The sequence below is a fragment of the Lagopus muta genome, chromosome 10, assembly GCF_023343835.1.
Source record: "Lagopus muta isolate bLagMut1 chromosome 10, bLagMut1 primary, whole genome shotgun sequence".
Taxonomy (NCBI): Eukaryota; Metazoa; Chordata; class Aves; order Galliformes; family Phasianidae; genus Lagopus; species Lagopus muta.
In genome coordinates this window covers 7,013,260-7,039,947 of record NC_064442.1, presented here as the reverse complement: position 1 = coordinate 7,039,947, position 26,688 = coordinate 7,013,260, and the positions used below count along the sequence as shown (strand labels likewise).

Here is a 26,688-nt window from a genome sequence, read left to right as displayed (position 1 = left end):
ATGGTTCTTTTGGGAGATGGTGTTAGGGTTTGCCAATGCAGATTTCTGCACTTAGTGGAAAGTGTTTTATTAGGAGCCTTATCTCTCAGGGATCTCGGCATTAAAAGGTCACTGCAGTGTGCATTTCAGGATGTGCTGTTGCTTCTTGGCTATGCAGGTGTCCCTCTTGTTTCGCACTAGGAAGGGTGCTTGTGATGTAGAGTCAGTGGGGGGCAGACGAGTGGTTCCTCCTTGGAAGTTCACATAAGGATGGTTGGATGCTCCAATAGAGAGGAGCTGTTCTGCAGCTTGCATGGCTTGGCTCAAGGATATGTTTTAGTGGCTGTGTCTTAGTGTTGTTAACAGGATAAGTTATTTATGTGATTTAAAGCTTCTGCGCCAGCCTGCAAGTAACTGTGGGCACGAGGCTGGGGGCATGTTTGAGCTGAGTTGGTTGGATGGTGCTGGAACACTCATGGAAAAGCTGGTGAGAATTTTGATGAGAAAGTTAAAGTGTTCCAGCATCTTTCTGTTGCTGTAACTTCCTGGCATTAATTTCAAGCAAATGTTTCAAAATGACACTGTGAGTGAATTTCTGCTTGCCTTTGCCTTCTAATAAGAATGTCTCTAGAAGCGACTGGGCGTTGTTGTTCACAGGATTGGTGATGGCTGAGATCTTTATCTTTTCAGGGATGTCTGCAATGCCTGGGATGAGTGGTTGTCTCCTGACAAATAACATGGGCTGGCCAGCTGAGCTGCATTGGATGTCATCCCTGTTTCCTGCTCCTTTTTGAGCAATGGGAAGCAAACAGGTGATGAAAGCTCTGCAATATCCTCCCAACTACTCCAGGGTCTATTATCTGGTTTCACAGCTCGGCAGCATTGTGCACAAAGGCTTGATTTGCTAACTAGTTGGCCTGCTGATGTGGTCAGCCTTAGTCCAACTTGCTTTGTATTTCAGGGCAACTGATTCCTTGTGTATGAGTTCCCATGGTGTTTTTATTGCTACCAGTTCCCAAGGAGCTAGCATAACTATGCTCCAGGGCTCTACGTGTATTATGGAGGGATTGGACACTTCTTTCTCTTTGTTTTTGCTTCTTGGTCATCTCTGTTACCTGATGTATTCATGTTCTTTGAGGTAGCGGGACCATGAGTTGATGTTGCTGTTCTGCTCAACCTTTCTACGTTGTGGCTCCTAAACTATTTACAGTGCTTATTACTGAATGAGTTTGGGTGCTGTTTTGGTAGGATGCAGGCAGTGGTGTATATCAGCTCCTCCTGTAAATGACAGCCCTGCTTTCCCAGCCCTTGCACAGTGTGGAAGCTGCAGGTGATCAGGCAGAGAAGTGATGTGTTGCTTCTTTGTGTTCCTCTAATAATATGGAGTTATGATTTTATACCTGAACTGAGTGTGGTGGGCACAGGACAATTCTGGCACAATAATACTCTGCACAAAGGAGGCAGTGTGCTTTGGGCTTGGATTTGCTGCAGACGAGTGTTTGGTATGTGTCATAATGAAGGTTTTTACCAAGGTATTTTGGTCCTGCTGTGTTGTGAGTCTCCATAGCTGCTCATTCCAGCTGCGCAGGACGTTTCTTGACGCTCTTTGCTGCTCTTTCGTTTACTTAAATGTGTGTTTATGGAGCCAGCCCTTCCTTCCTAAGAGTCTGGAACCCCCTTTAAAGGTGGTCTACCTCACCAGCACGAGGTCTTTAGCTTTCCCAGCATTTGTCTGTGCCATGCTGGGTCCTGGAAGGGGAGGACAGCAGGACAGAGGTCCCAGGAGACAGTTGGACAGTTGGAAGAAAGCACTTCTGCCATTTCAGCAGTGCATCACCATTCTGCTCTGATCTGCACCTGGAGCAAGCTGCAGATCCTCTGGGTTAAGCCTGGGCATTAGCAGAGGATAAGGAAGCCTAGACACAGTAGTAAAGCCAAGAAACACAGGTCTGGATGAGCAGTGGGAAGAGAGCACGCAAGAAATCAATATTGTGTGACTTTATTTTTGTTTAACATTTGGAAGTGCTTCTGGTGGGGTTTAGGCAATAAGCTGAAGAGTCCTTATTAACTGTGTATTTACCAGTGCCTCCAGGCCCTGATCTTTTGGCAGAAAAAGTTAAGAAGCTGTGGGAAAATAAACACCTCCCCTTTGAAGGGGGAAAAATGTGATGGAAGACACAACTGGAAAAGGTGTTTTATCTGGTGCAGCATTGTATCTTCCTCTCCTGTCATGGTGCATTTTGCTTTGCCTTTTTGTTTTTTCCTTGGTTTCCCTCATGTCCTTCCACCCTCTCCTCACGACAAACAGGCTCCTTGGTGGTGTCAACCTCTGGCCTGGTGTGGCCAGACTCTGCATCAAAGAGTCAAAAGCATTGGCTGCCAGCCTCATGTCTCCAGCAGCCTGAGCTTCTTGCACTGCAGGGATGTATGGCAGGCCATAGGACATCCTGCCCCATTTCCATACAGTGGGGAATCACGTAAATTCAACCCATGATCCCCAGAAAACAACAGAGGAAATCCAGTGGTTAAAAAAAAAAAGTTCATTTGTCCAATGTGGATTCTTTTGTGTTTCTAAAAGTGCAATTCCTGCAAAGCAGCACCAAGAAGGTGAGTGATGTGTGTTACCCTCTTTGGTGCTCTCTTACTCCTTAGCCCTGTATGCTGACAAATGGGAAATACACATCTTGGGCACAGGATTGCAAATATACTGCTTCTGCTTCTGCTGGGAGCTCAGTTTGGTTGCTTCAGTTCTTGATGTCAGTCTTCAGTTCTGATTTTCACCTCCTTGGATGGACCACAGCAGTTTTGGGGGTTGTTTGTCCATCTTCCTTGTTGGGATTTGGTAACTGGCTTCCAGAAAATTGGTAAGTGCATGCTCCTATTGAAATCAGTAAAGAAACAAAAAGCAATGTTAACTGGGGTTTTTCAGAACAGGGTTTCGAGGTGGACTAATGTCTTTGAGTTTGTCAGGTTAAGAATTGGGATAAATTCCAAAACCAACTTCCTGTGCTGGTAAATAGACGCGAGATGATTTCTTAGCTAAGAGAAAATGATGGTCTCCAGCAGTGAAGCAAAGTGCACATGAACTGTAGTATTAATTTTGAGTTTGTGAGTGTAACTGCTGACTAATCAGCAGGAATAAATTTGGGTTGCTCTCTACAAAGCATAGGGATTTGTTCCAAGCACTGGTTAAATGATTTGCGCTGCTGCTACTGAGTCATTTGTGACCTGTTCCTGATTTCTGCAGATAAGATGGCTTCTTGTAAGGGTTTGCTTACGATTTCAGACTGTTTGCCCTTTTTCCTCCAAGGTTTTGCTTCAGATATTCATGTTATGAGACAGGCTGACTGGTGCCACTTTTGCTCACAGGTTGAGTAAGTGAATGTTTGACAGGAAGCCAGGAAGGTAACTTGCAGAGGTGCTCTTCTGTAATCCTGTATTTGGGGTTGTCCTTAGCCCTGTGTTTCTATTTCATATCTTGGGACGGGTACCAACCCACCAGGTCTGTTTGCTGGAAGAGAAACTTATCGCTCCCTATGGCAATTGGAATAGTCACAAGCTTGTTTGAAGAGCAGAGAGCCTTCACGGCTCTAGCCTGGTTTTTGGGAGCAGCCTTTGATCTGTGCATGGGTCTCCACCTGCAGATGGCAGAGAGCTGCTGCCAGAGGTCAGCCTTTTCCTGAGAAGGCAGAAACAGCCAGACTGGAGTCACATTAGGCTCAGTGAACTGCCAGGAAGTCTGAAGGAGCTAATCGTGGCCCCTCATTATCTTAAGTGAGTGAGAGGTGTGTCCAGGCCATTTATTAAGATAATTGAGGTGGGGGCAGGGATATACACAGTCTGTTTTGAGGAGGCAATCCAGAGTATTGCAGCGTGTGATACAACAGAGAAGGCACTCAAGGTCTTCCCAGCCTATGCTCTGCTTATGTCCAGGATCTGGTCCAGCAGGGATTCAGCTCTTGGTGCCAATAGGCAGGATTTAAAGTGGAATCAGGCTTTTCATTTTGCTGCATCAGTTCCCAGCGATGTGTGGGGATCATGGGAGCTGCTGTGCACAGCACAGCTTGGTAGTGCCTGGTTCAGTCCCCTCAGTGTAGTGAGAGTGGCTGCAGGTTTGATTTGTGCTTCCTGAGACACGTTTGCTCATTGACTGATGCTAGAGGGGGTTGCAAATTTAGGAGTGTTTAAGCTCCAATCCTGTACTCAGCGCTGCTAGAACAACTCCAGAGATACACAGCCCCCAAAACCATCACATCTCACAGTGCACAGATGTTACAGGCGACTGAGAAAGGACTCACTTAAAGACAGGTAAGTGCCAATTTTTCTCCTCCCAGGGAGCTATTGTGTGTGATACACTGAATTCAGACCTCTAGAAGGAATTATTGTGATAGATCTGGTCTAAATGCATGAAGGATAACTGCCTGCATGAGACAGTGTCAGTGAGAAACTGTCAGTCCCTGCTCAGGGACTGGATGGGGTTCTTCTGGCTGGAAATGCTGCAGATCCAGCATTGGTGGATGGCTGAAAACCAGAAGAGCAAAAGTGCTGTTGGAGGCTGGGATTAACCTTCAGAAGAAGACAGCAAACTTCCTGCAGTATGTCTCGAATGAAAATACTGCTCTGTGACTAGCAGGTTCCTTTTAATCCTGTTAATAACAGAGGGGATTCCTGAGAGTTGGGTTCTCTTCTGTGTATGTCCTTAAGCACTCTTACGTGACTGTAGAGCATGAAGTATCTAATCTTGTGCCAAATGTCCTTCCCCAGAACCAGTGGTGCTGGCCTCAGCCTCAAAGAACATGGGCAGATTGGTACTTAGTTTTGCAAAGGAAGGAGAATATCTCCCACCAAAATAGCAGAGAGACCGTTAGGAAATAAAGAAGACTCCTGAGCATTTGTTGGGAATCCCTGAATGAGTAAGGAATGACTACATCCCTTATAAAGAAGGAATTATCTAAGAGTCCAAACAGCAAGAATGAGCAGTACTGTTGAGCTGTAGATGCAACATAAACCTGGCTCCTTGATCCTGAAAGAACCACTATTTGGATGATCCCTCTAATGACCTTTTGGAACTGGTCTGTGCATTACCTTATGACACTCTGAAGCTCAGGTTTGCCAGCTGTCAGATCCATCAGCATTGGGAGGAGTCATTGGTTGGAAAGGAGGGTACCTTGGCACTACATCCTTGGAATTTCCTGAAGTAATGTTAATGTCTGGAGATCTGAGTCAATGTTTGCTGGTCTTGGAGCAGAGTTGTGTGTATGTCTGCGTCTGCATGCACATTAGGAATTAAATATTGTTGGCAGAAATGTTGTATGGGGTTTCCAAGAGAAGAGACACCAGTGGTAAATGAGATCATCTGCCCAAGGCAGAGAAATGGAAGTCAGGATGAAGTCCGCCGCGGATTAATGTGATATCAAGGTAAGTTTCTGCTGCAGCTTCCCCTTCTGTAGTCTTGCATAAATCCTTTAAATCTCTTGTAGTGCACTGGTGGTATTTGTACACTTGCTGCTGGGGATGGATGAGATCCTGGCTCAGAGTCCTTATTCAAGTGCGCAGTTCTTGGGACCCTCAGCAGCAAGCACATCCTGTGTCACAGCGACAGAGCTGAGCTCTTCCACAGTTCAGCTTCAAGTTCGGAGTAGCTTCTGGGTCCAGAAAGAAGCAGGAAGCCATGAGGGTCCTTTCCCAAGGGAGATCCCAGCCCAAGTGCAGGCATCACACACACTGCTCCCTCACAACCCCTGAATAAAGACTTTTCTTCTAGGAATAAGGATTATATTTATATTTTAAGATTCCATTCATATCCCAAGGATGAAATCCAGCATCAGAACTGAGGAAACGCTGAGGGTCTGAGGCAAGGAACCTTCCATTATTTATTGTACTAAATTTTGACCTGCTAGCACCTTATTCTCCTGATTCTGATTTTGCTTTGGGAAACCCTCCCTCCTCTTAAAGACAGCGTAATTAAAGTACTTCCCTATTTTTAGTAGACAAATCTGATCTGCTCTGCCACTTGTTTTACTGCTTGTTGGTTGGTCTTTAAAGAAGTAAAGAATATGTACTAGTATATGAGAGCACAGCAGGGCTGCCAGGCACATGGGCTTGGATGGTGAATGAAGCTTGGTGGTTCCTGGCAGTCAAGTGGTTGTAGCACAGAAAGCATCTATGTTTCTTGGATGGAGGCTGATGCCAATGATTAAATCCAGAGTGTTGCTGCATAGCACTGGTTTGTGATGTCCTGACCTTTTGGCAAAGAGAAACATTGAAGATAACCAATATCATCTCAGCACTAGAACTCAGAGTCAAAAAAGTGAAAGCTCGGATGGCAGATGGTACTGGTTGGTTGGTTTGTGTATTTGTTTTCTGTTTGAAATAGTAATCTAAGAGAAGGGCTGGAAGTTGAGATTTCATTTTATAAAACTTTGGTTTCCCTACCTCAGTTATATTTCTGTAAGAATTCAGGCCCTGTCTGCCCTGATTAAATGGCTGAATGGTGCATGACAACAACAGGATGCTGTTTATTGCTTTGTTACTGCCTATTTAATTACTGCGACCAGTTTATTGGTAAGAGTGACATTATTAATGCTAAGGGATGGAGACACCTTCCTTTTCCATCACTACATGGCTCCAAGGCTGGTAGGATGCAGCTTTGGCAGCAAGGTGAGATAAAGAGGACATTTATTTGCTGCCCTTCATTTGTGGCAACCCGAGAGCTTATGAGGCCGCAGTCTAACCCAGGTTGTTAGTGTGATCCAAGTTAAAAATAACCCCACTTCCACCCCTGCCTCCTCCAAGGTTGTTTTTTACCTGGAGGATTTCAGGGCACAGCTTTGCCAAACTGCAGTGACAGCACAAGGCAGGGGAGTGCGGACGCAGGCATCCGTGGGGATGGGGTGGTTTCAGCATGAGAGCTGGCAGCTTGCAGCGAGTGCTGAGACAGGCAAGTAGGCTGTTGCAAAAACTGGGAGAGAAGTGGTGGGGAAAGTTGTGCTCTTCCTAAAGATTTTATTTTTTAATAGAGAAACCTTTCGAGCTTCTTTCAATTCATAATAAAAAGCCGGTTGAAAAGGAGAGGGCAAATGAAGACAGTGAGGCTTGCAAACTTCCTTTAAAGTTGGAAGGTCACCTTTAAAAATGGATGAATGCAGCGTTTGGAGGAAGCTCGGAGGCAGCAGGCCTGGGGTTCAGCAGTAGAACAGGAGGCTGAACAAAGATGAAAAGAATCCAATAGGGATCTAGGAATAGCCACAGAGATGCTAAGGCCTGTGATAGGCTGCATGGAGGGTGTGTTTAAGGGTTGTTCTCCACCCTCCCTCTCAAAGCTGCTGCTGTGCTTGGGGATATAGAGGGAAGGAGCAAACTCAGCACTGCCCAGAGCCAGTGGGGCTGTGGAGTGCATGGGCTGGGCTGTGTGCATGCTGAAATGTGGAATAAAACAAAGGCATGGCCTGCCCATTCTGCATTCAGGGATGCTTTGTAACCCTTGCTGCGTTTTCACCTCTCCTGAGGCTCCTCAGGGAGTGAGAAAAGGGTACTCACTGCAGGGGTCCTGATAATGCTGGTTGGACAAAGAGCTTTTGGGCTGCATTTTGGGTGATTTCCCACCTCTTGTTACTTTGGGACTCTTAGTGCACTGGTGACAGTTGAGGCAAGACCGCCGTGTTGTGTAGCCATATCCCACCTCATGCTAGAGGCCAACATACTGCTAAATACTTGATAGTCCTCAATAAACTGCCTGAGAAAGAATGTTGAGGAACCTTTGTAATCAATAGTTAGACTTGCTATGGCTGAGGCTATAGTATGGTGGCCATTCTCAGAAAGGGAAACTGAGACACAAGATGTTGCCATCTCCAAGCTGATGCCTGGAGGAGCACATGGGATTGTGTAGCCAGGCAGGAACGAGGCCCTAGGGAGGCATGGGGACTGTGACCAGGGAAGCCTGTGACACTGGCACTGGTATCTGATGCATCTGTTCTGGTCAGAAGCTCTTTGTGACAGAGATGGAGTAATATTTCTTATGAGTTCATCTCAGCACTGAACTCATTTCATATTTAAGCACTTCTTGCCTGGCTTTCCCACTGAGCCAAGGTGCAGGGCCATCAGACACATGCCGTCTCTTGCTTATTAAGTGCTTTAACAAGCCCAGCTAATTACAGCGTACTCAAGGATTTTCTAGCTTGTGAAAGCAGTCCCTGTTTGTTTGTGTCAGCATTGTAATACATTAATACACCAATTAAACCACCGTGTGCATGTGTTATAGCTTATAACATATAGCTTAACGTATAGGAAAGCATGTAGCTGTCTTTCATGTCAACTGGAGCTCTTCTGGCTGCTCCAGCTCTGCAGGGATGTTTGTGGTTTTATGCTCAACTTTGTTTCCTATGGGATCTGCATTCCCTACATAAGAACACAGTTCAAACCCCTAGCAGTATGCTGTTTTACAAGGCTCTGACAGATGCAGGCAATCTCTGTCGTTATGGTTTTGCTGTTGCAGGAGAGTTCCTCGATGCAGATGACACAGGTGATTTGTGCATGGAAGTGTTTCTTCTCTCCCTCCTGTCCTATGGGTTCAGCAGTGGGAGCAGCTCTGTGTGGTGTTTGCATTTGTTTCCAAAGGGCCCAGCATGTTCATGTTCAGCCACATGGGTAACGAGTGATAATCAGTGCATAGGGCAGAGTGTGAATCAGTGCAGGGATAGGTCTGGAGCAGGCAGTGAGGGGCAGAGGGAAAAGCCTCCTGCAGTGTAGTTCTACTGCAGTGAAAAGAAGGCAATCGTAGGGGGAGGAGAAAGAGAAAAAGCAGATTAAAGGAAATTGAGCAGCTGTAATAAATACACTTGAAATTGAAGAGCATCTAGGATGCAGTGATTATATTCCCTGCAGAGCTGAAGTGCTGAGGAGGGTCTGTGGAAAGGGCAGCCGTATGAAACCACTGGCCTTTCAGCGAGCAGGTGCACAGGGAATGCAAAATGAGTTGAGAAAGCTGGCCGAGCTTTAATGCGGGTCTTTAAGATCCAGTTGGGAAGGCTGCTCTAAACATTCAGTCTAGTAAAAAAGAAAGGAAGTAAAAGAAGAATGGAAAGAATGAGATTCATGGGCTGGTTATGGAAGAGATGGAGAGATCATAATGGGGCATTGCTGAAATATCACAGAGACGACAGAAGGAGGAAGAAGAAAGTAGAGAGAAAACAAAGGGGTGGAAAGCAAAAGGCATATGAGATGCCAAGGGCATATATCAAACAGTGAGGTATTTTTGCACGCAAAAATGAGACAGTGAGAGACAGTGAAATTACTATCACAGCAAGGGTTGACTTGGAGAACATTGAGCTGATACAGAGGGTATGGAGAAGAGGAGTGAGTGCTTATCTCAGGAGTGATGTATGGAGAACTTAGACCGGCCACTGAGAACAAAAGCCAGCTTATGTCAGTGATAAGAGGAGAAAAGGATTGTTAAATGCTTTTCATCTTCTGGAATTGCAACCAACTTTATGAGGATGAAGAGGAAGCTCTCCTCATATCAGCGGCCAACTGCTGAAGGGCACCAGACAAGGTGAGCATCCCCTACAGATGGAGAGCACATCCTGTAATATCCACACCTGTGAGCATGCACACAACTCACTGAGCTTCTTTAACATTTTAATTTGCGTGTCTAAAATGGACCTGATTGATGAGAGTTGGAAGGTGGTGGGCATAATGGGGACAAGATGTGAACTTGTTTAATGTCTGCTCTGGGAAGTTCTTGGAAATCTTAAACCTAAAGGGATGCTGTGGAAGAACGTCTGGGAAGACAACACCCTGTGAAGGCCAAACTTGCATGGCTTGAAATACTGGGAGACCACACTGACCTGATTTGCTGGGGTTTCCCAAGGATCCAGCTGCCACTATACATTTATCTGTATGGGAAATTCAGCAGATATAATTCACTGAGACTTTCAGCAAGTATTTGACAAGGACTGGCACCACAGATTAATGACTGAAGGCAGAAACATTGGTTGGTGTGGCATTTAAAATAAGTCTGCAAAGCAATCTTGTCCGAAGAGCATAAGACAGAAAGAAGCTATTGTTATTGCTGGAAGCGTTTCCAATTGGAAAGAGGTTGAGAGTGATGTATCCTGGAGGTCAGTTTTAATCATTTGTGTTATCCGTAATGCCTGCTAATGGCCTGCAAGGGAGCACTGAAAGCAGGAGATAGAGTCACCTCTACTGCAACACCATGGATGGGAGTCCATCAGAGTCCATCAGCACCAAGCATGGCCAAGGTCCCGCACATGCCCAATGATCTCCTCTTTGGGGTTTGCTTAAGAGAGGAATCCCAAGAGAGAGAAGTGGACCCTCCTGCAATGCTATGAGCAGCGCAGGGAATACTCCCACAGCAGAGGAGATGGCACATGGGGAGACTGCAGGTTAGGCAACAGAGAAGCTGTTTTGCATATGAAGAAAGGATAAATGAAGCAAACTGGACTGCACAAGAATCTTTTCATTTCTGGAAGGAGCAAAGAGAAGGAAGATGTCATTTTGAACAGCTCAGTAATTCTTTTTACCTTTGCTATTTTAAAATTTTGTCTTCTCTCTCTACAATTCCAATTTCTAGTCTGGAGACCTTGTGACAGAGACTGGACATGAGCCCTGTTTGCAGGCTGTGCAGATGCAAGTGAAGTTTTGAACTTTGGGTGCTCATCTGTTCTCAGATACTAACGTGTGTGGGTTTGCCCATCACTTGAACAATCTCTGCCCTGAGAAAAGGTTAAGGGCTTGATTTAAACTCGATTGATAAAGAAAAGGCATCAGAATGACCTGTAAAATGCAAGCTGGATCACTGTCTGAGCTCAGATTGCAATCATGAAACAGGATTTGCAGGCAGCCTGGTGGAGTAAATGAATGGAAATAGGCCTCTGATTTTTCCACATTACCATCCCAGTATCTGCTGGTAGCCCTCTAATTAAGGCAATTCAGGAAAGCAACATAAATACTCTTGTTCAAGCCATTTTCCGATTAAACAACTCCTGTCCAAGGCAAGTAAGAAGGAAAAAAACAGATGGATTATAGAGATCATTCCACCATTATTCCCTGCTCTGTGCCCTGCAACACCACCCACATATATCCATCCACAGATCACTATTACCAGCCTTGCAGGGTGCAGTGAAGATCCCTTTCATGCCTTTGCTTCCTCAGCTATCTGCAAAATGTTATTTCCCTTTTCCTCCTTCCACAGCAATCTTGCTTATTATGCTCCCTTCCACTAGCCGTATATTCTTGCTATAAAACTTCAATACACAGGTTTTAAACTTAAGCTGTTAATCCATATATGATATACACATGAATATGTGTATATATATACGTATATATATATATATATACATAATCTTGCTTTTGTAGTTGAAGAGCCTTGTAGGTTCCTTCCCCATATGTTTTGAATACCAACTTAGCATTCATCCGATCCTCACACATAGTTCAGTTAAAGCTGAACATGCACCTTTTCACCATCTGCAATTAATCATGTCTTCTGAGGCTACCAGCACTGCAGAATATTTTCTTGAGTCTCACCACGGTCCGTAAGAAGAATTAACCAGTTATTTTTCCCCTGGTGCAGACACTGGTGTTTTGGCACAAGAGAAAACTCGACAAATTTCTTTTTCCTTCTGCACACAGCGCAATTTTTAATGTTCTTCTGTGAAAATTTACCCCAACCGTCTGGCTCATAATGGTGCGAGACATTGCTGAAGAATGGCAGACAGAAAATGGACAAATTTATGGTGTTTTATTACCCTGTTTTCTCCCTGTGTTGGGAATGTCAGAGACAATAAACCACGGCAGAATCTCTTTTGTAATTATAATAAAGGCAGGACATGGGGAGATACAATAAAATCAGGGAACAAAGAGCAGTGTCCTAATAAGAGCATGTGGTTTCTTAAGTAGTCCTGAAAAGGACGGGGGGATTTCTCTTTGCATTAAACATTACAGAAGCACCGGTCCAACATTCATCAAGTCCTACCTGTGACTAACTCAAACAGCAGCAAATGGAGAAGAAGCCCAGAGCCCCCTGGACTTGGATGTCTCCATGAGGACCAGCTGCTGTCCCTATCAGATTAGCTAATTCTTTTGTACTGTAATTTTGGAGCCCAGCAGGCAGAGTTGTCTCGCATTACTCCTCCTTCAGGGGTTTCCTTCAGCGGGAGGAGTTGGCAAGTTGAAAAAAGGGATGGCGTTGTGCAAACAGAACGAGTAGTGAGAGAACCAAGGAAACCCCAGGCAGAAACAAAGACAAAGCAAGGGCCTGTTTGAGGTGTTAGGAAAACATGAGTCTGAGGGAACACCTCATCAAGCCGTAGACAGAAGTGCACCTCCTGTGTCAGTCCTAGGAGAAAGGGAGTTGGAGGAGGCGAGAAGGAAGGGAGAGGAAGGAGAGAGATGGAAATTGGGCAAATTGGAGAAAGGCTTTTTTAATGAAGTCATAACTTGAGCCTGAGCTCTGTCTTTCAGCACTTCGTGTTTTTACTCTGTATGGCCTCGCTTCTGGAATTTTCTTGTTCCATGAGTTTGGCTGCATTAGCCACTTGTTAACAACCACCAAAGGAAATCTTCAGTGGGAGAAGGACTGGGCGTGGGGCAGGCAAAGATGGAGGGATCCAGAGTTTCCAGGAGTGAAAACAAAAGAGAAAACAAAGCAAGAGCAGAAAATGCTACATTTCATCCAAATTTGTTCTTTTCCGTTGTGATTATGATGAGATCAGAAGGATTTCCAGCCTACCTGGAGCTACTCTGGTTTGAAAACACAAAAAACTAGGCCCCCTCCCCAGGATGTATTCAGTACATCTGAAACTGTTGTGTGAGGAGATTTTTAGCATTTGTGGTAGGGGCAGGGTAAGCTGATAATGGAAGACAGTGGCAGCAGAATCAGGTGAAGCAGAACCAGTCTCTAGAACCTCAAACCATGGATTAGTCCAGAAAGTGGACGACATTGAAACAGCAGTATCCAAACTAATTCCATCCTCAAAATTGCAAGGAAAATCTTAATGCTGAGCCCCAAACCCAGTGCTGCAATGTCTACCTGCGTCCACATGCATACTGCAATGTGGCTGAGTGACTGCTGGGACTGAAAAGAGCAATGGGTTCACCTTGGGACATCCAGTGCTCAAAGATTCACTGTTGCAGGAGTAAGCATCAGAAGGACCCACTGCCTGTTTACTAGAGGTGGGGCTCTCCGTCACACCGGCTGGGAATTGCTGTCTCATCAAAGCTGTCAATAAGAGGAGGGAGGTTTTGGTGCTGCTCCCAAATCAAGGAGTGGGTGGAATATCCTTTGGGGAAAAAGACTCACATGAGTCCAGCAGCCCTTCTCTGGCTTTGAAACAGTTCAGCATGATTTGTATGCAGCCGTGGAAGGGTTGCCTTTGCCAGGTACTGGAACTTCCCCATTCTTCTGCAGTGGGGATCTGACCGCAATGCAAGCCTTGGTACCAGGCGGTAGAGATCACTTGGTCCTAGCTGGAGCAGCATGAGCAGAGCTGTGGTGGTGAATCTGCATGCTGGGGAAGCCAATAACCAAGAGGCTCTGAGAGCTTGGGGGCAGAAGGTAAGCCTCTGCATTCCCAGTGGGAGACAGTCTTAAGGCTGCTGAGAGCTGGTCGCTTCCAGCTTTATTGTGATTATCCATCTCAGCAATAGGATGCTGCTAAATGTCTGATTACTGCGTTGTTAAAGCCCTAAGCCTGAAATCTGACTACTGCATGGGCTCTTGAGGGGCAGCCGCTCCTCCTCCATCCCTCCACCAGTAATCCCTCCCTTCCCTTGGAAAAATAATAAAAAAAGAAAGACAAGTGATATCTGTCTGCAGCAGCGCTTTCCAATCAAGTGAAAAGTAGCTGGAAAATCAAATCATCTGGTAAGTTTCTGCAAAGCACAACTCTATCTCTTTAAAATCTCCCTTTCTGAAGGGCTGAGCTGAACAGCAATAGCTGCTGATGTAAAACAAACCATTATTCCTCCTATCTCCTCTCCAAGCCCCCTCCCTGCAGACGCATGAGTCTGAGGGAGGCAGATGCTCTCTGAAGACTATTTTCCTCCGTTAAATAAATTCACTTTCAAATAATGTGTAATTAAATGTGTGGTATTGAATTAATGTTTTATTCTGAGTGCTCTGGCAGCAGGGGACTGAGGGGCCTGGCTGGTGGAAAGAAAACACATTTGCCAGAACAACTCACTTCCCTTCTCTCAACCTCTTTTCCTCCCACCCTGCCAGGAATCCTTGTCCCTGCTTTGGAGAGCTGCTGGAATGAACCACTGAGTCAATGAGACGATGCTTTGTGCAAACTTCCACTTATGGTTGTCATGGGGCTCTTGGGCATTTACCCAATGCAAAGACCTCAGCAGCCCACTCTCGTCATTCTACCTTTCTTTTGCTCCTCAGAAGAGCCCAGTTGTATATTTAACCCTCTTATTCAAAAGGCAGAGCCCGAATATCCCCTCAGAATGTGGAGTTGGTGCTGGATGTCTCAGGAGATGGGCTGCTGAAGCTGGAGAAGCAGATTGGCTTTGCTGTCTCATGTCAGCCAGAAATTCCTTGAGAGGAGGGAAGAGATAATGGAAGCATTGTTTTTAAGCTTTTCATCTAGAACATTAATAAGATTTTAGTCCTGGTGTTACTGCTTCCATGGGAGCTGAGGAGGAACATGGGTAGGCACAAGGGGTGTCTGTCTCACCTGAGGACATCTCAACATGTGCCATCTTCCCAAGTTAGCTATGCATCAACAGGCCTCTGCAAACTGTTGTGTGTCCCAGCTGAGATTGCTCTGCATCCAGTAGCCATGGGATGATGTATCTCATTCTTGTTGTAAAAATAATCACCAACTGTTTTTTACTCTGACTTACAGGACTGAAATGGATGACAGAAGCTTGAAATGGTGTACTGTTTTTATAGGAGTGTTGGATAGTTGAAGCTGTGACAAGTTTTTCCCTTAGCAAGTGTTTGTGGGGCAGTACCAAATGCATTTAAGTATCACAGATGTTTTTCAGATTCTTTTTTTAAATGAAGAAAATGAAATTTTGCTTGGGCTTGGGTTTAAATTTGGCAGGTATGTTACAACAGCCCATGTTGCCTGCTGCCTAACCAAGGTGATGGTGTTTAGTGCAGTATGGGATCTAGGCCATCTTTTGGTTGAAGTTGTGGTTGCGTCTTGCCTTCCTCTCAGCTCCTACACGCGCATGTCCCTCAGTGCTCACATTTAACTCAGAGCATGTTGCACATGCCATGCTGTTGGTGCTGCTGTGTGGCTGATACCAGGGCTAGGGATGCAGCAGGTGCTAATCCAGTCACTCTGTGCTGCTAATCAAAGCACTCTGCTCAGCTAGGGAGCTGGTTGGCTGAATGGCAGCTCTTCAGTATGTCAAGGCTGGCTGGAGTGAGCTGACGAGGAAGAGGCAGCTCTTTGGGTCAGTGCTTCCTCTCCCTATGGTATTGCAACAGCAAAGGAGTTGATGATGTCCTGATTGTAAGCGGTACGGTTGGTGGATGGAAGGTATTTTGAAAGGATCAGAGATCCAGGCTGCAGGTCCTATTAGAGCTGTCATCCAGGATTAGCAAGATTGAAATACAGCCTCAGCGGTGCAGAGTGCTCTGAGCAAGGTGGTCTTGCAGGGTCTGCAAAGCAGTGGGAGGGAAGGATCCTGCTGCTCCCAAGGGTGGGCACCCAGATGGCTCAGCCAAGAATTATGTCCGCTCCATGGAGGTCCTGGAGATTCAGATATGCTTTCCATCAAACCCCATGGGTTTGGGTCATTTTGAAAGGACTCTCAGTACTGCTTGGTGCTTATAGTCATGACTACTTTGAACCTGAGTCCTTAAAAGGGTGCCTTGACAGAGGAGCTTGGCAAAGAACCAGTGTCTGGGCACAGAGCCGAGCAGCCATAAGCATGTACCTGGGCCTTGTCACAAAGGTTGCTCATATCAGAGCTGGGAGAAAAGCCACCAAGAGTGGAAGGCTACGTGCTCAGAGCCTGTGTGGAGTTAAGAAACGGCCTGCTTACTTCTTCATTTGTTTTTTATAATTTTGTGAGACTGATTCTCTCTTTGTTTACATCTACTTCAGAGCAGCCTGCAATTGAAATCAATATCCTCGATTGACTTTGATGGATTTGCAGCAGGCCAAGAGGGAGACAAGACTCTGTGCAGCTAGGCTATGCATTATCTTCTCTCGCTACGAGACAGGTCTGTAAGAGAATGACTTATCAGCCCTCCAGTGCAAAGCTTTTTGATCTGGCCCTACCTGATCTGCACTCTTGTCCAGATCACAATTGACTGCCTGGCAAGGAAGGTGCTCCATTTGGTAGTTACATGTCTTAATGACACCATTTCCAGCGCAAATTGTGAGCCTGGTTTATTTGTTTTTAATTGTCGTGGAGCAGGCAAGTTATGCAGGATTTATTTATAAGAATTATTTTAGCGGTGAGTCAGAGAAGAAGTGAATGAATCATATTGACTAACAGAACTTCGCTACCTTTTTTTGTGGACAACTTGTGTATAAAGAAAAAAAAAAAAGGAGAGACAATTCTTTGGCATAAATTAGTTGTTACAGCAAATGACTCAGCCACTGCTGAAAAAATATCATTGTTATCATTTACACCGTGTTGTTGATGCAAATGAGGCTTTAGAAGCTCATGAAATTGAGGCCATTACCACAAAGAGTCGTAGATCACACTCCAATCAGGATATCCTGCAAACACACCTGAAAGAAGTCTGTTTTAAAAGAGGGATTGAGCAGGAAGAAAGGTAAGAAACAGGAGGCCAGGCCAAGCAAGATGAAATGGCATGAAGTGACAAAGCTAAGGGAGGGAGGAGCTGATGATGACAGAAGCAGGAAAACAGCTCTCTCTGGAGAAAACAGCTGTATGTAAAGGGGGTGAAACCAACAGAAAATTGATACTGGTCATTTCTAGGCTGTAAGAGAAAGCTGCTGATGGTAGAGGGTAGCAAAAGTGAAAGAGAAGGTTTCCATGGGTTTCTTCTGTTTCCCTAGGAAGCTGCATGTTATTTGTGAATTGAGAGTCCAAGGAAAAGAAATCCGCTGGAAATACAGCACCTAGCTAGGCTGCTGCTTGGGAGTTGGAAAGGAGGAGGTGTGAGGAATTAATTTCAGATCTAGTTCCAGTTGGAACACATCATCCAACTTAAGTTGTTTTGCATTTTGCTGCAACATAGGTACTGTCACTGTTCATGGTTTACTCTGTTTGGAGTTTGATTTGTCCATTTACCTCCCACTGTAGTCATCTGTGTTGAAACACTGCATCATGCGCAGCCAGGTTTCAGGAGTATTATCAAACTGTGGTTTTAAGGATGCTGGCTGTGATGGGAATCTCAAATGCAGTATTTGCAGCATCGTTGAACCCTTCTCTTCCTTTCCTGACCCCCAGGACTGAATTGGAAATGAGACGATAATTGGTATATTAGATTCATGAAATAGGCCCATGCAAGTTGCTGATTTGTTCTCGTGTGATTGAAATGCAGTTGCTATTGGAAAAACATTGTTTTCACTGCACGCTGTCTGCTACTGGCCCTACAAGCTCTACCTGGGATTTCTAAGTTGAAAGGGTGTATTTCTGCCTTGACTTTGCCACATATAAGACAGAATCTGTAATACGAGTGTAAAAGATGGGTGAAGAGTCACTGGATCAGTCATGTAAGCAAAAAAGTTCTGGCTTTTTCAGGCCCCTTCCCAGGGGCTGGTGCAGAAACACTATCATGATGCATGAGAAATGTAGAATTCATCTTGTCCCCTCTTCCTCTTCCTTTATATCCCTGGTTGCGCTGGGCCTGCAAGGTTAGCAAACTAGAATATGTTTGTGTCAAGAACAGAAGCAGATGCAAGTAAGGGACACATGGGAACAAATACAGGGAGGAAGAAGTTGCCGTTTTTAGACAGCCGCTTTTCTGACTGAATGCACTTGAAGCACAGATCAAGCCATCCATTCTGCAGAAGGTTCAGTGGAGGTTAGGTAAGATCCCATTGCAGATCCAAGGCCGCAACCCTTCTGCCTTGAATCTTCTAGAGAAGAGGAAAGCTTTCTGCTCTGGAAGCAATTTGTAAAAGGAAATGCAGCCTCTCCGATTTGCCCTCTTGCTAACAGCCTTACTTACCCACGTGGCAACACGATTGAACTGATGCTGTGGGGCATTCCCAACCTGCAGGTCAGCTGTTGCCTGGTGTGCTTCATGTGTTATGCAGAGTAACAGAGGAGGTGAGGGTTGAAACGTGGTCTCCGTGTGTTTGCCTTGATGGACAAGAAAGAAGGTGAAGGATCTGCCTGGCTCTCCTTCTCTATCAGACAGTGATATAGTAATCCTCAAACAAGGACTGCAATATGTTTCATTTTAAGCCAGAGTTACTTCAGTGCTGTGCGTTCCCATCCTTCCTGTAGATACAGCACAGCCTTGAATGAGTTCCCATCATGTTGTCAAGTCTGGTTATTTTCCTGTCGGGTCTTGCAGTGTTTCCTGCATAGATTCTTCCTTTGAACTGTCTGGTTGGCTTGTTTTTATAAGTTAATGGTACAAGGGGAGAGGAAAATAAGAGAGCGGTGCTTATGGGAAGGCAGTTTGCCTACACCTTGTCAGCAGGGCTGACCACAAGGCAGCTGAGACGGATTAGCACACCAGTGCCTGCCTAAAACAAATAAACACCAGCTGTTTATCAGACAGGGCTCTGCTTCCTCCAGGAGGACGTAAACAGATTTATGCAGATGAACCTCCCAGGTGCCCTTGCAGCACAGCATCTTTCATGGCTATTCGGCCTTCCTTATGAATTACAGCCAGGACAGACAAGCAGAGAATAGATGCAAGGTTAGAGCAATAACAGCCATTTGTACGGCGCCGGGACGCTTTGTCAGTGCTTTGTGTTTAAAGCTCATATTTAATAATAATGCAGGATTAATCACGGCGCTGATCTCACTGTGAATGGGAGAATTTGATGTAAACTTCAGTATTTTAAGCCTATAGCATGTGAAAAGGCAATTTATTATAACTCGCTTATTATTCCATTTGTGCCTAAAATACTATGATGGAAAATTTACGGCCTTTCAAGGTTGAGAGAAATTATGATCAGCAAAAGAGCTTTTCTGACTGTCCATTAAGATTGTCCAGTTACTGTCTAACTGCTCAACTTCCCGGACCTATTATATATATGTTTTTCATAACCATCCAAGTTTACTCTTAATCCAGCAGCGCTGCGTGGGTCTGCTATCTCAAAAGGATTACTCCTCCCTTGGTTCATCTCCTTCTGCCATAATATCTCCTTAAATTCTTCATATGCGTTTTCCCTGAAGCTTCACAGGTGACCCTAACAACTTGCTGTGAAATCTGGGTTTTGAAGACAGATGGGATATTATTTTAATAATGTAGACATAATTACACAGTCTGGACGCTGGCTCTCAGAAATGTCTCATCATTTATTAAGACGTTGTTGAGAAGCAAAATTGGGAGCGGAAAATTTGGGGCAAGACCTCAGGGAGTTTGGGAAGAGAGGTCTACTTCAGTTCTCACGATGTTACCAATTATGAAGAGTGTTAATAATTTCAAATACCATCACTGATTATTCTGAGATAGTTCTTTTTTTTTAAATCTCTCATTAAATAGGTCAGTTGTATTGCAGTGCTGCATTTCTGTTGGGATTGTGAGTTTTTTAAGTATACGTGGATTCTTCTTAATACAGGATTATTTGACTATTGCTTATCAGGAGACAAAGAATACAAATACGTGGCTTGTCAGTACAACAAATCCTGGATACTACTGCGATGAGTGCTATAGAAATACATGCCAAGAGGAAGAAGAAAAAATACTTTTCCTCTATTAAGTAAATAGTAGCATTTGAACTTTTCTCAGATTAGGATTTTCCTCACCCAAGTGCATTGCTTAACATTTCAGCATGTAATATTTCGGATTTCTCAAGGTACTCCTTAAACACTCAGCTAAACAAGATGGAGAAGGCAAAGTCCACGTGTGATGTGTTCTCATTCGTTGTCATTGCAGACTCAAAACCAAAGTCATTTTGGATGTGCCTTCCATTCTGTTCCTTAGTGTTGATAATATTATTAATATTGGTTACTAACAGTTTTCAGTCTATTGAACGATTAATGAAAAGGTCAATGAGATTCCTCTATAGAAGCATCATTTATTACAAGGCCCATTGCCTATGCAATCTTGCTACATTCATCTTCCTTAACAAGCAAAAGGGCCAGAGATTGCAGCTTCTTAAACCTGCTTGTGAGCTCCTAATGAGAAATCTTAATTGTATGAAAGCCATTATGATGTTACTCTTTCACTCTGCTGGCTTTTGGATGCATTGAGTTGTACCTGGGTTGCTTTGAGGCGTCAGAACTCATGGCCCACTATTGGTGCCTACTGGATCAAGGGTGGCAGGAGCTGGTGGTAGGCTGGGATTGCTGTTCGTGATGCTTCCCTGCAGCCAGTGTGAAACCTGCTGTCAGTCACTCTTGCTTCCACGTTGTCCCAAGGAAAATGCATCCAAGCTGATGGTGGCCGCTCACACTGGCTCCTGTGGCATGTGGAAGAGTGGAAAAGATTCAAAGTTATGAATTCCCCAGGGTGGGAGAGGGCAGTGTCCCATCTAATGCTCCTGCCTGAGCAGACCTCTGATGTGTCAGCTTTGCTCACCAAGTGCTGGGGAAGAGTGTACAGCTCTCACTGCCCTGCTGTGACCTTCAAGCTGAAGCTGTGGGTGATCTGTTCTGCAGCAGTTTCCGAGGCAGGCAGTTAGCTCCAGTGAAGGGAAATACAGAGGGATAGCCATCTGCCTCTAGCTGCCTTCATAGTCCATTTCAGGCATGAAAAAGATGCCTCTTCATATTGCCAAGGCAGCTGTATGGGCACTGTGATGCTAGAAAGATGCTTAATGTTTTGGCAGAATGTAGCTGTGCCCTGGTGTTATCCCAAAAACGAGCATGGAAACCCTCAACCTCTGCTTGCAATCAGTGGCATTTAATCAAGACCCTGCATTTGTGGAGATCTCGCTGGTCATTTGTTTACCCTTGTAGATACCTACTACTTGGGTACATCTAGCCCTTATGAATGACCCTGTTAGGTGATGTGTGAACAGCTGGTGCAGACCAATCTTTATGGGCTTCTATATTTCCATTAAATTAATAGCTGTGGCTCTTCTGAGTCTTTCTGGAGCCTCAGTTGCTGTTCTCTGTCAACCCTTGACATCCTAAATGTCAGTGAAAAGGATCATTGAAACTAATGGTTTGAGTTCACCCCTTGTACCAGGGATTTGTCCTGGGGTGACCTGGAGGGAATGGTTGTGTGGAAGATGGATACAGGTTGAAGCATTGCTGCAGGATAGTGCTCGGTGCTCCCAGCCACCTCCTGCTAGTGCCCTAAGGTTGCTGGGGTCATTGGTGCTCTTCCTCTTGGGAACACTTTGGCTTGCCAGTGTTTAAGCTCAGAAATCTGCCTGAGTTTAGGTTTAAACTGATCCACACTGAAATGCAAAATTCAACAGCTTCTGGAAACTCAACCTTCTAATCTCACCCAGCCTGGCATCAGAAGTATGTGACCTTTGCCTTAGGAGCCTTTGCTCCACAGGAGATTAATTATTTCCTGGATCATTCCAGAAAGATTCAGGTCTTCATAGCTGATTTTGCCCCAAAGGTTCCTCCCTCTGAGGACTCGCCTGCTTCAAGTTGTAGTGAAAACGTGATAAACCTCAAGTACTTTCCTCACAGATGTTTTGCATAAGCCTAGCTCCGTTTCAGAGATGGCTGCATTCCGTGGGTGGGTGAAAAGATCCCTGTAGATATTTTTTGCGAAGCAATTTCAGCTTGCTAGAAAATTGAATTAATTGTTTTCCATTCCCTGAATTAACCCTGATTCGTTCTTCCCTCAACCCTCTCCCTCCCCTCCCTCCAACAGATGTCCAGCATATTAAGAGGAGAGACATCGTTTTGAAGAGGGAGCTGGGAGAAGGTGCCTTTGGGAAGGTGTTCTTGGCCGAGTGTTACAACCTCAGCCCCACCAATGACAAAATGCTGGTGGCAGTGAAGGTAAATCCCAAGGGCGAGTGGCAGAGAGTACAGCAGGGGCTGCGTGGGAAAGGGAGGCAGGGGAGGGCTGGGGGCTATGGGATGAGATTTATCTGATGCTGGAGATTGTGGTAAATCCACTTAGTCACACAGAGTTCCAGCGTTTTGCTTCAAGGTCGCCTGTTCTCGCCAATGCCAAAGCTTCTCTTCCTGCCGACGCGGACAGGAGACGTGGAGGAGGAACAGGGCTGGAAGGGCTCGGATCTGCGCAGCCGTAGCAGCAGTGGGGAGGCTGCCTTCCCTCTGCAAGGGACTGGGACCTTCTCTTAAGGGACTTAACTTGCTGAAGATGAAACAAAAAGAGGCCTCAGCAAAAATAAGCACTTGAAAGCTAAGCACGGCCAACCGGTTTGCTGGGAGCAGTTTGCTGGGACAGCTTTGCTGTAAGATGAAAGAAGTAAGGCAGCAAGAACTGCAAGATTGCACTTTTCACCTCTGGGACTGGTTAAAGCCAAGGTAGCACAGCTACCCACATCATTAATCACCTAGTTATGTGGTTGGCATCTGCCCATCGGTGTCAGCCGATGCGATCCCATCTCTCAGGTCTCTACTGATCTTCATTTGCATGTAGGCAGAAACAGCATCCAAACTTGTTTCCGTTAATTGCTACTATGAGCTTACATCTCCAGAGTGCCTTTCATCCCAACAGATCATACAGATCCAGAACTGGAGCGGAGCCTTGAAATCAGGCTTTTTGCCAGCTGTGTGGGGGGGAAGCATTCTTCTAATTTGGGCCGTGTTTTATGTTGTAGGTTTTTTAAAAAATGGAAAGGAGTAAAGAAAAGGGGAGAAAAAAGGCTTCACAGATTGAGCTGAGCTTTGGCTGCGTTTCTTGAAGATCTCATGCTCCCAGCAGAGGGTGGAAGTCACTTCCATGGTCACCGCAGCTCTGAGCAGCAACTGGACATGGTGCTTAGGATGTGGGGTCTGTCCCTGCTGCGTTCCAGGGGGCTCCTTCCTAGGGCCAGGACTAGGCAATGAAAGACTGTGGCTAAATGTACTCAGGTTTCCAGTGGATTTAAAAACTGCAGCCTTGCAGATCAGCTTTTGATGTGATGGCGTGGATAAGTTTGCTCTTCTGTTCAGCTTGCTTCTGAAAACATTCTAAGAAGCACTAAAAAAGTATAGTCAGCAAAAAGCGCTGAGGTTATAAAGTCAAGTGTTAGCAATGCTGGAGGGGCTGCTATTCGGGGCACGTCCTCTGAACACATATTTTTCATTTCTCTATGGGTTTCTCCTTTGTGATGACGGCTCTTGTTTCTGAGAGCTCTCTAGAAGTGAGTGTGCTTGTTTTCACGGCCATCCAGCTGGGTGCTGAGGTTGCATGGTCCCCATTTGGCAGAGGGCAGATAGAATCTCAGGGAAATTGAGGGGGCAGAATCCACCTCGCTGGAGGACAGTGACCAACCTGCCTTTGCAGCCAGACTGCAGATACCAGACCTACGTTGACGTTAAATGTGGTGCTTGTGGAGACCTGGCACTCTTGCCACGTGAGCAGGAAATTCCCAGGAAGCATCAGCAGAGCTGGCAGCTTGTGCCAATGACTGCAACCTGCAGGCAGAGTGAATGGCTTGATGTCACATAGCAATCCTATGACGGAGACACAAATGCAACCCACCCCAAACCTTCCTAGGAGAAGCATTTTTACTCTGGATTTGGCCTCTTCCTTGAGCCTCCATCTTCTTTTATTGGTGGTAGGTGGACAGTTGGACTAGATGATCTCAGTCTTTTTCTTTCTACCTTAGTGATTCTATAATTCTTTCCTGGTTCTACCACTTCCAGTTCTTGTTTCCTTCACTTCTAAAGGCTGTGCAACCTTAGCAATGTTTTTTTAATATCCCATTTTGTGTGATATTTACAAAGTCACAGTCCTCACACCTCGGGGAAGTGACAGAGTGTGAAGGAGATGAAACCAAACTCGCTGCAACCTGAAATATTATGTGCAACTACAGGAGAAAGGGGAGAAAGGAGTCATGGGGGAGGGGAAGTGTTTTCCTGGAGAGAAAAGAAATAATGGGAAGCATCAAAGTTATGAAGATATTAAATGACTAAAAGTAATTGGGTGCCTGAGATAAGGATGGATGCTTTGCCATCTGCACAGCGTAACTATCATCCATCTAAATATCTCTAGTCAAGCTATCCCAGAGGACATAGAATTACAATAATATTATGCCATGTGCCTAGCAGGGTGAGGGCAGAAAAACGGAATGAGAAAGTGTCCTAAGGCTTGGGTAAAACCTTGCAGGAGATCTGCTGAATGGGGAAAAGCAGCTCCTGGGGAGGACTCGGTACTTCTCTGTATGTGAACTCAGCACAGCCATCAGGCCTCACAGCTCATCCATCTTGTCCAATATTCTGGACATCCCAACTTTTTTTGCTAAGTGGCCTCCCTTGATATCCTGTGATGACAACACTCTGTTCTCCTATGAAACTGCCCAGTTCCTCATGGACAAGCTGGCCTTCAAGCCTGCCTCCATCAGCAGCTGCACCCACAGCAGCATCTTCAAAGCAGCCCTGCAATGCTAGGCTGCAACCTAGCTTGTTGTACTCACGTGAAAGACAAGATATTCTCAGTTAGGATACTGATTTCAGCATCAGTCTGCCAGGGGGACTGTTACAAACAGCGGGGAGTGAAAACATGATTTTAAAAATTATGAGAAAAGTCTTGACAGTGTCCTTCTTCAGAGGCAGTTTGAAAAATCCACACAATAACTGCACAGCCAGGCAAATCCATCTTCTGAATAAAGGCAGTATAGTCAGCTATTTCAAAATAAAAGACAGATAGCGAGGACTGGCTGGCTCAGGAATTTAATAATAATGAGATATGAAGCCATTCACCCCTAGGTCACCAGTACAAATCCTGCCCAAGCTGGGAATAATTGGAAGCTATTACCCTCTGTGTCATGTTTGCTGCTTCCTGGGAAATGAGTTGGAGACCCCACTGGGCTGGTAAACATAGGAACAAAATGCTGAGGTGGTGCCAGCAGTACCTGCTGCTAGCTCTCCCGATGCAACTGGGTGGTGGCAGTGGTTCCTATCCTCCTCTGCCCTCATCAGCTCTTCCTCAATGCCAACACCCCTTTGGTTTTGGCCTCCTCTGGTTCTGCCCATCCCGTACATACATGTCCCTTCTTTCAGGCACTGAAAGACCCCACCTTGGCAGCCCGCAAGGATTTCCAGAGGGAGGCAGAGCTGCTTACCAACCTGCAGCATGAGCACATCGTCAAGTTCTACGGTGTGTGTGGTGATGGTGATCCACTCATCATGGTCTTCGAGTACATGAAGCATGGGGACCTGAACAAGTTCCTGAGGTATGTGCAAAGGAGGGCATGGCAGATGCAGCACAGCTGTACCCCTGGGGGGCTTGTCATAGATCTGTGGTGCCCAGAGAGCCATAGACGTGTGCATGGTCCTCAGCAGATCTGATGCTTGAAATCCAACCCCAACATTTCCTCTTTGGTAGTCCCAAGGGTTGTCCAGGTGAGCTGTGGAAACCAGATGTTTCTTCTCCCACCCCTGCAAGCCTGAAGCTGGAAGGTCAGCAGCCATGACTCCTCATGCCACCCAGATACTGGTTTGATAGCACCAGAACTAAAATACTCCTGAGAGGATCTTCCTGGAGTCCTTCATCTGATTGCTATCCTGGGCAGTTTGCATTTGCAGTTCGCATTTCTAAATTCAGAAAGGAGAGGAGAAATTTAGGAGAGGCCTCAGGCAGTGTCTGTGCAGTCCATCCTTGGTCCTTGTGCCCTGGATCTCAGCAGACAAAATTTTCTAACCAGTGGCACCTCACTACTCCAGAAGATGGGCAATGACAGATGAAATGCCATAATTGCCTTCTATGCCTCTAGAGAGATGCAAATTGCTAGACCCCCACCAGTCACCATTCATTAGCAGATAATTTGCATGCCCTGAATCTGCCACTGATGAGGGGCAGAGAGCAATGGTGGGAGGATGTTTGTGGTGCTGCTCTCTCACGATACAGAAATTATGCTCTGGAACCTGCATGCAAGTGGAGTGGTACTTACCTCTTGAAATAATTAGTAGGTTTATTTCCCTGTATTTACAAAATTGGACCCTTGATATTTTCCTGCTTTGACTGCTAAGTGTGAGCATGATTGCAGCGGGAACAGGAAGCTCGAGCACATCACATCTAGGTTTGGGGCCGGGATATACTCTGTGCTTATATTTCCACCATCACAACCCATTTCTGCCCAAGGAAAACAAGGGAACAGATCTTTTCCTGAAGTTTTCATTTTGAAGCAATCACCTACACCAGAAGGGCTGTGGGGAAGGACCCCATGGGTGACCCTGCCCGTGGGCAACAATGAGGTTGGAACTAGATAATCCCTTCCAGCCCAGATCATTCTATGAATCTTTCAAGCAGGGCCAAGCTGTCTGCAGCTCTCTTGCAGCATTCACAACACAATGGTGGAGCTGGGAACACACCTGCACTGATTTTCCCACCTCAATTTGGCATAGTAGAGGCAGACTGAATATGAACTTATAGGTCATCCTCTGTTTCATGCTCTGGATGGATGACATTTTTGGCCAGGTCGGACTCAGGATGGAAGCTGCAAGGGGGTCAAGAGGGTGATGCAGGATTCAGGTTTCCCTTGG

General features: G+C 45.6%; 1 protein-coding gene across 12 annotated transcripts in view; it reads left to right on the top strand.

Annotated features, from left to right (window-relative positions):
• The window catches only part of NTRK3 (neurotrophic receptor tyrosine kinase 3), a 177,980-nt gene that overhangs the window by 121,357 nt on the left and 29,935 nt on the right, over nucleotides 1–26,688 (top strand). For all 12 annotated transcript variants that reach the window (XM_048956263.1, XM_048956265.1, XM_048956264.1 and 9 more), the window contains 2 exons: nucleotides 21,899–22,029; nucleotides 25,207–25,379. In XM_048956263.1, the coding sequence (XP_048812220.1) occupies nucleotides 21,899–22,029; nucleotides 25,207–25,379 (304 nt within the window). The remainder of the gene's footprint in view (nucleotides 1–21,898; nucleotides 22,030–25,206; nucleotides 25,380–26,688) is intronic.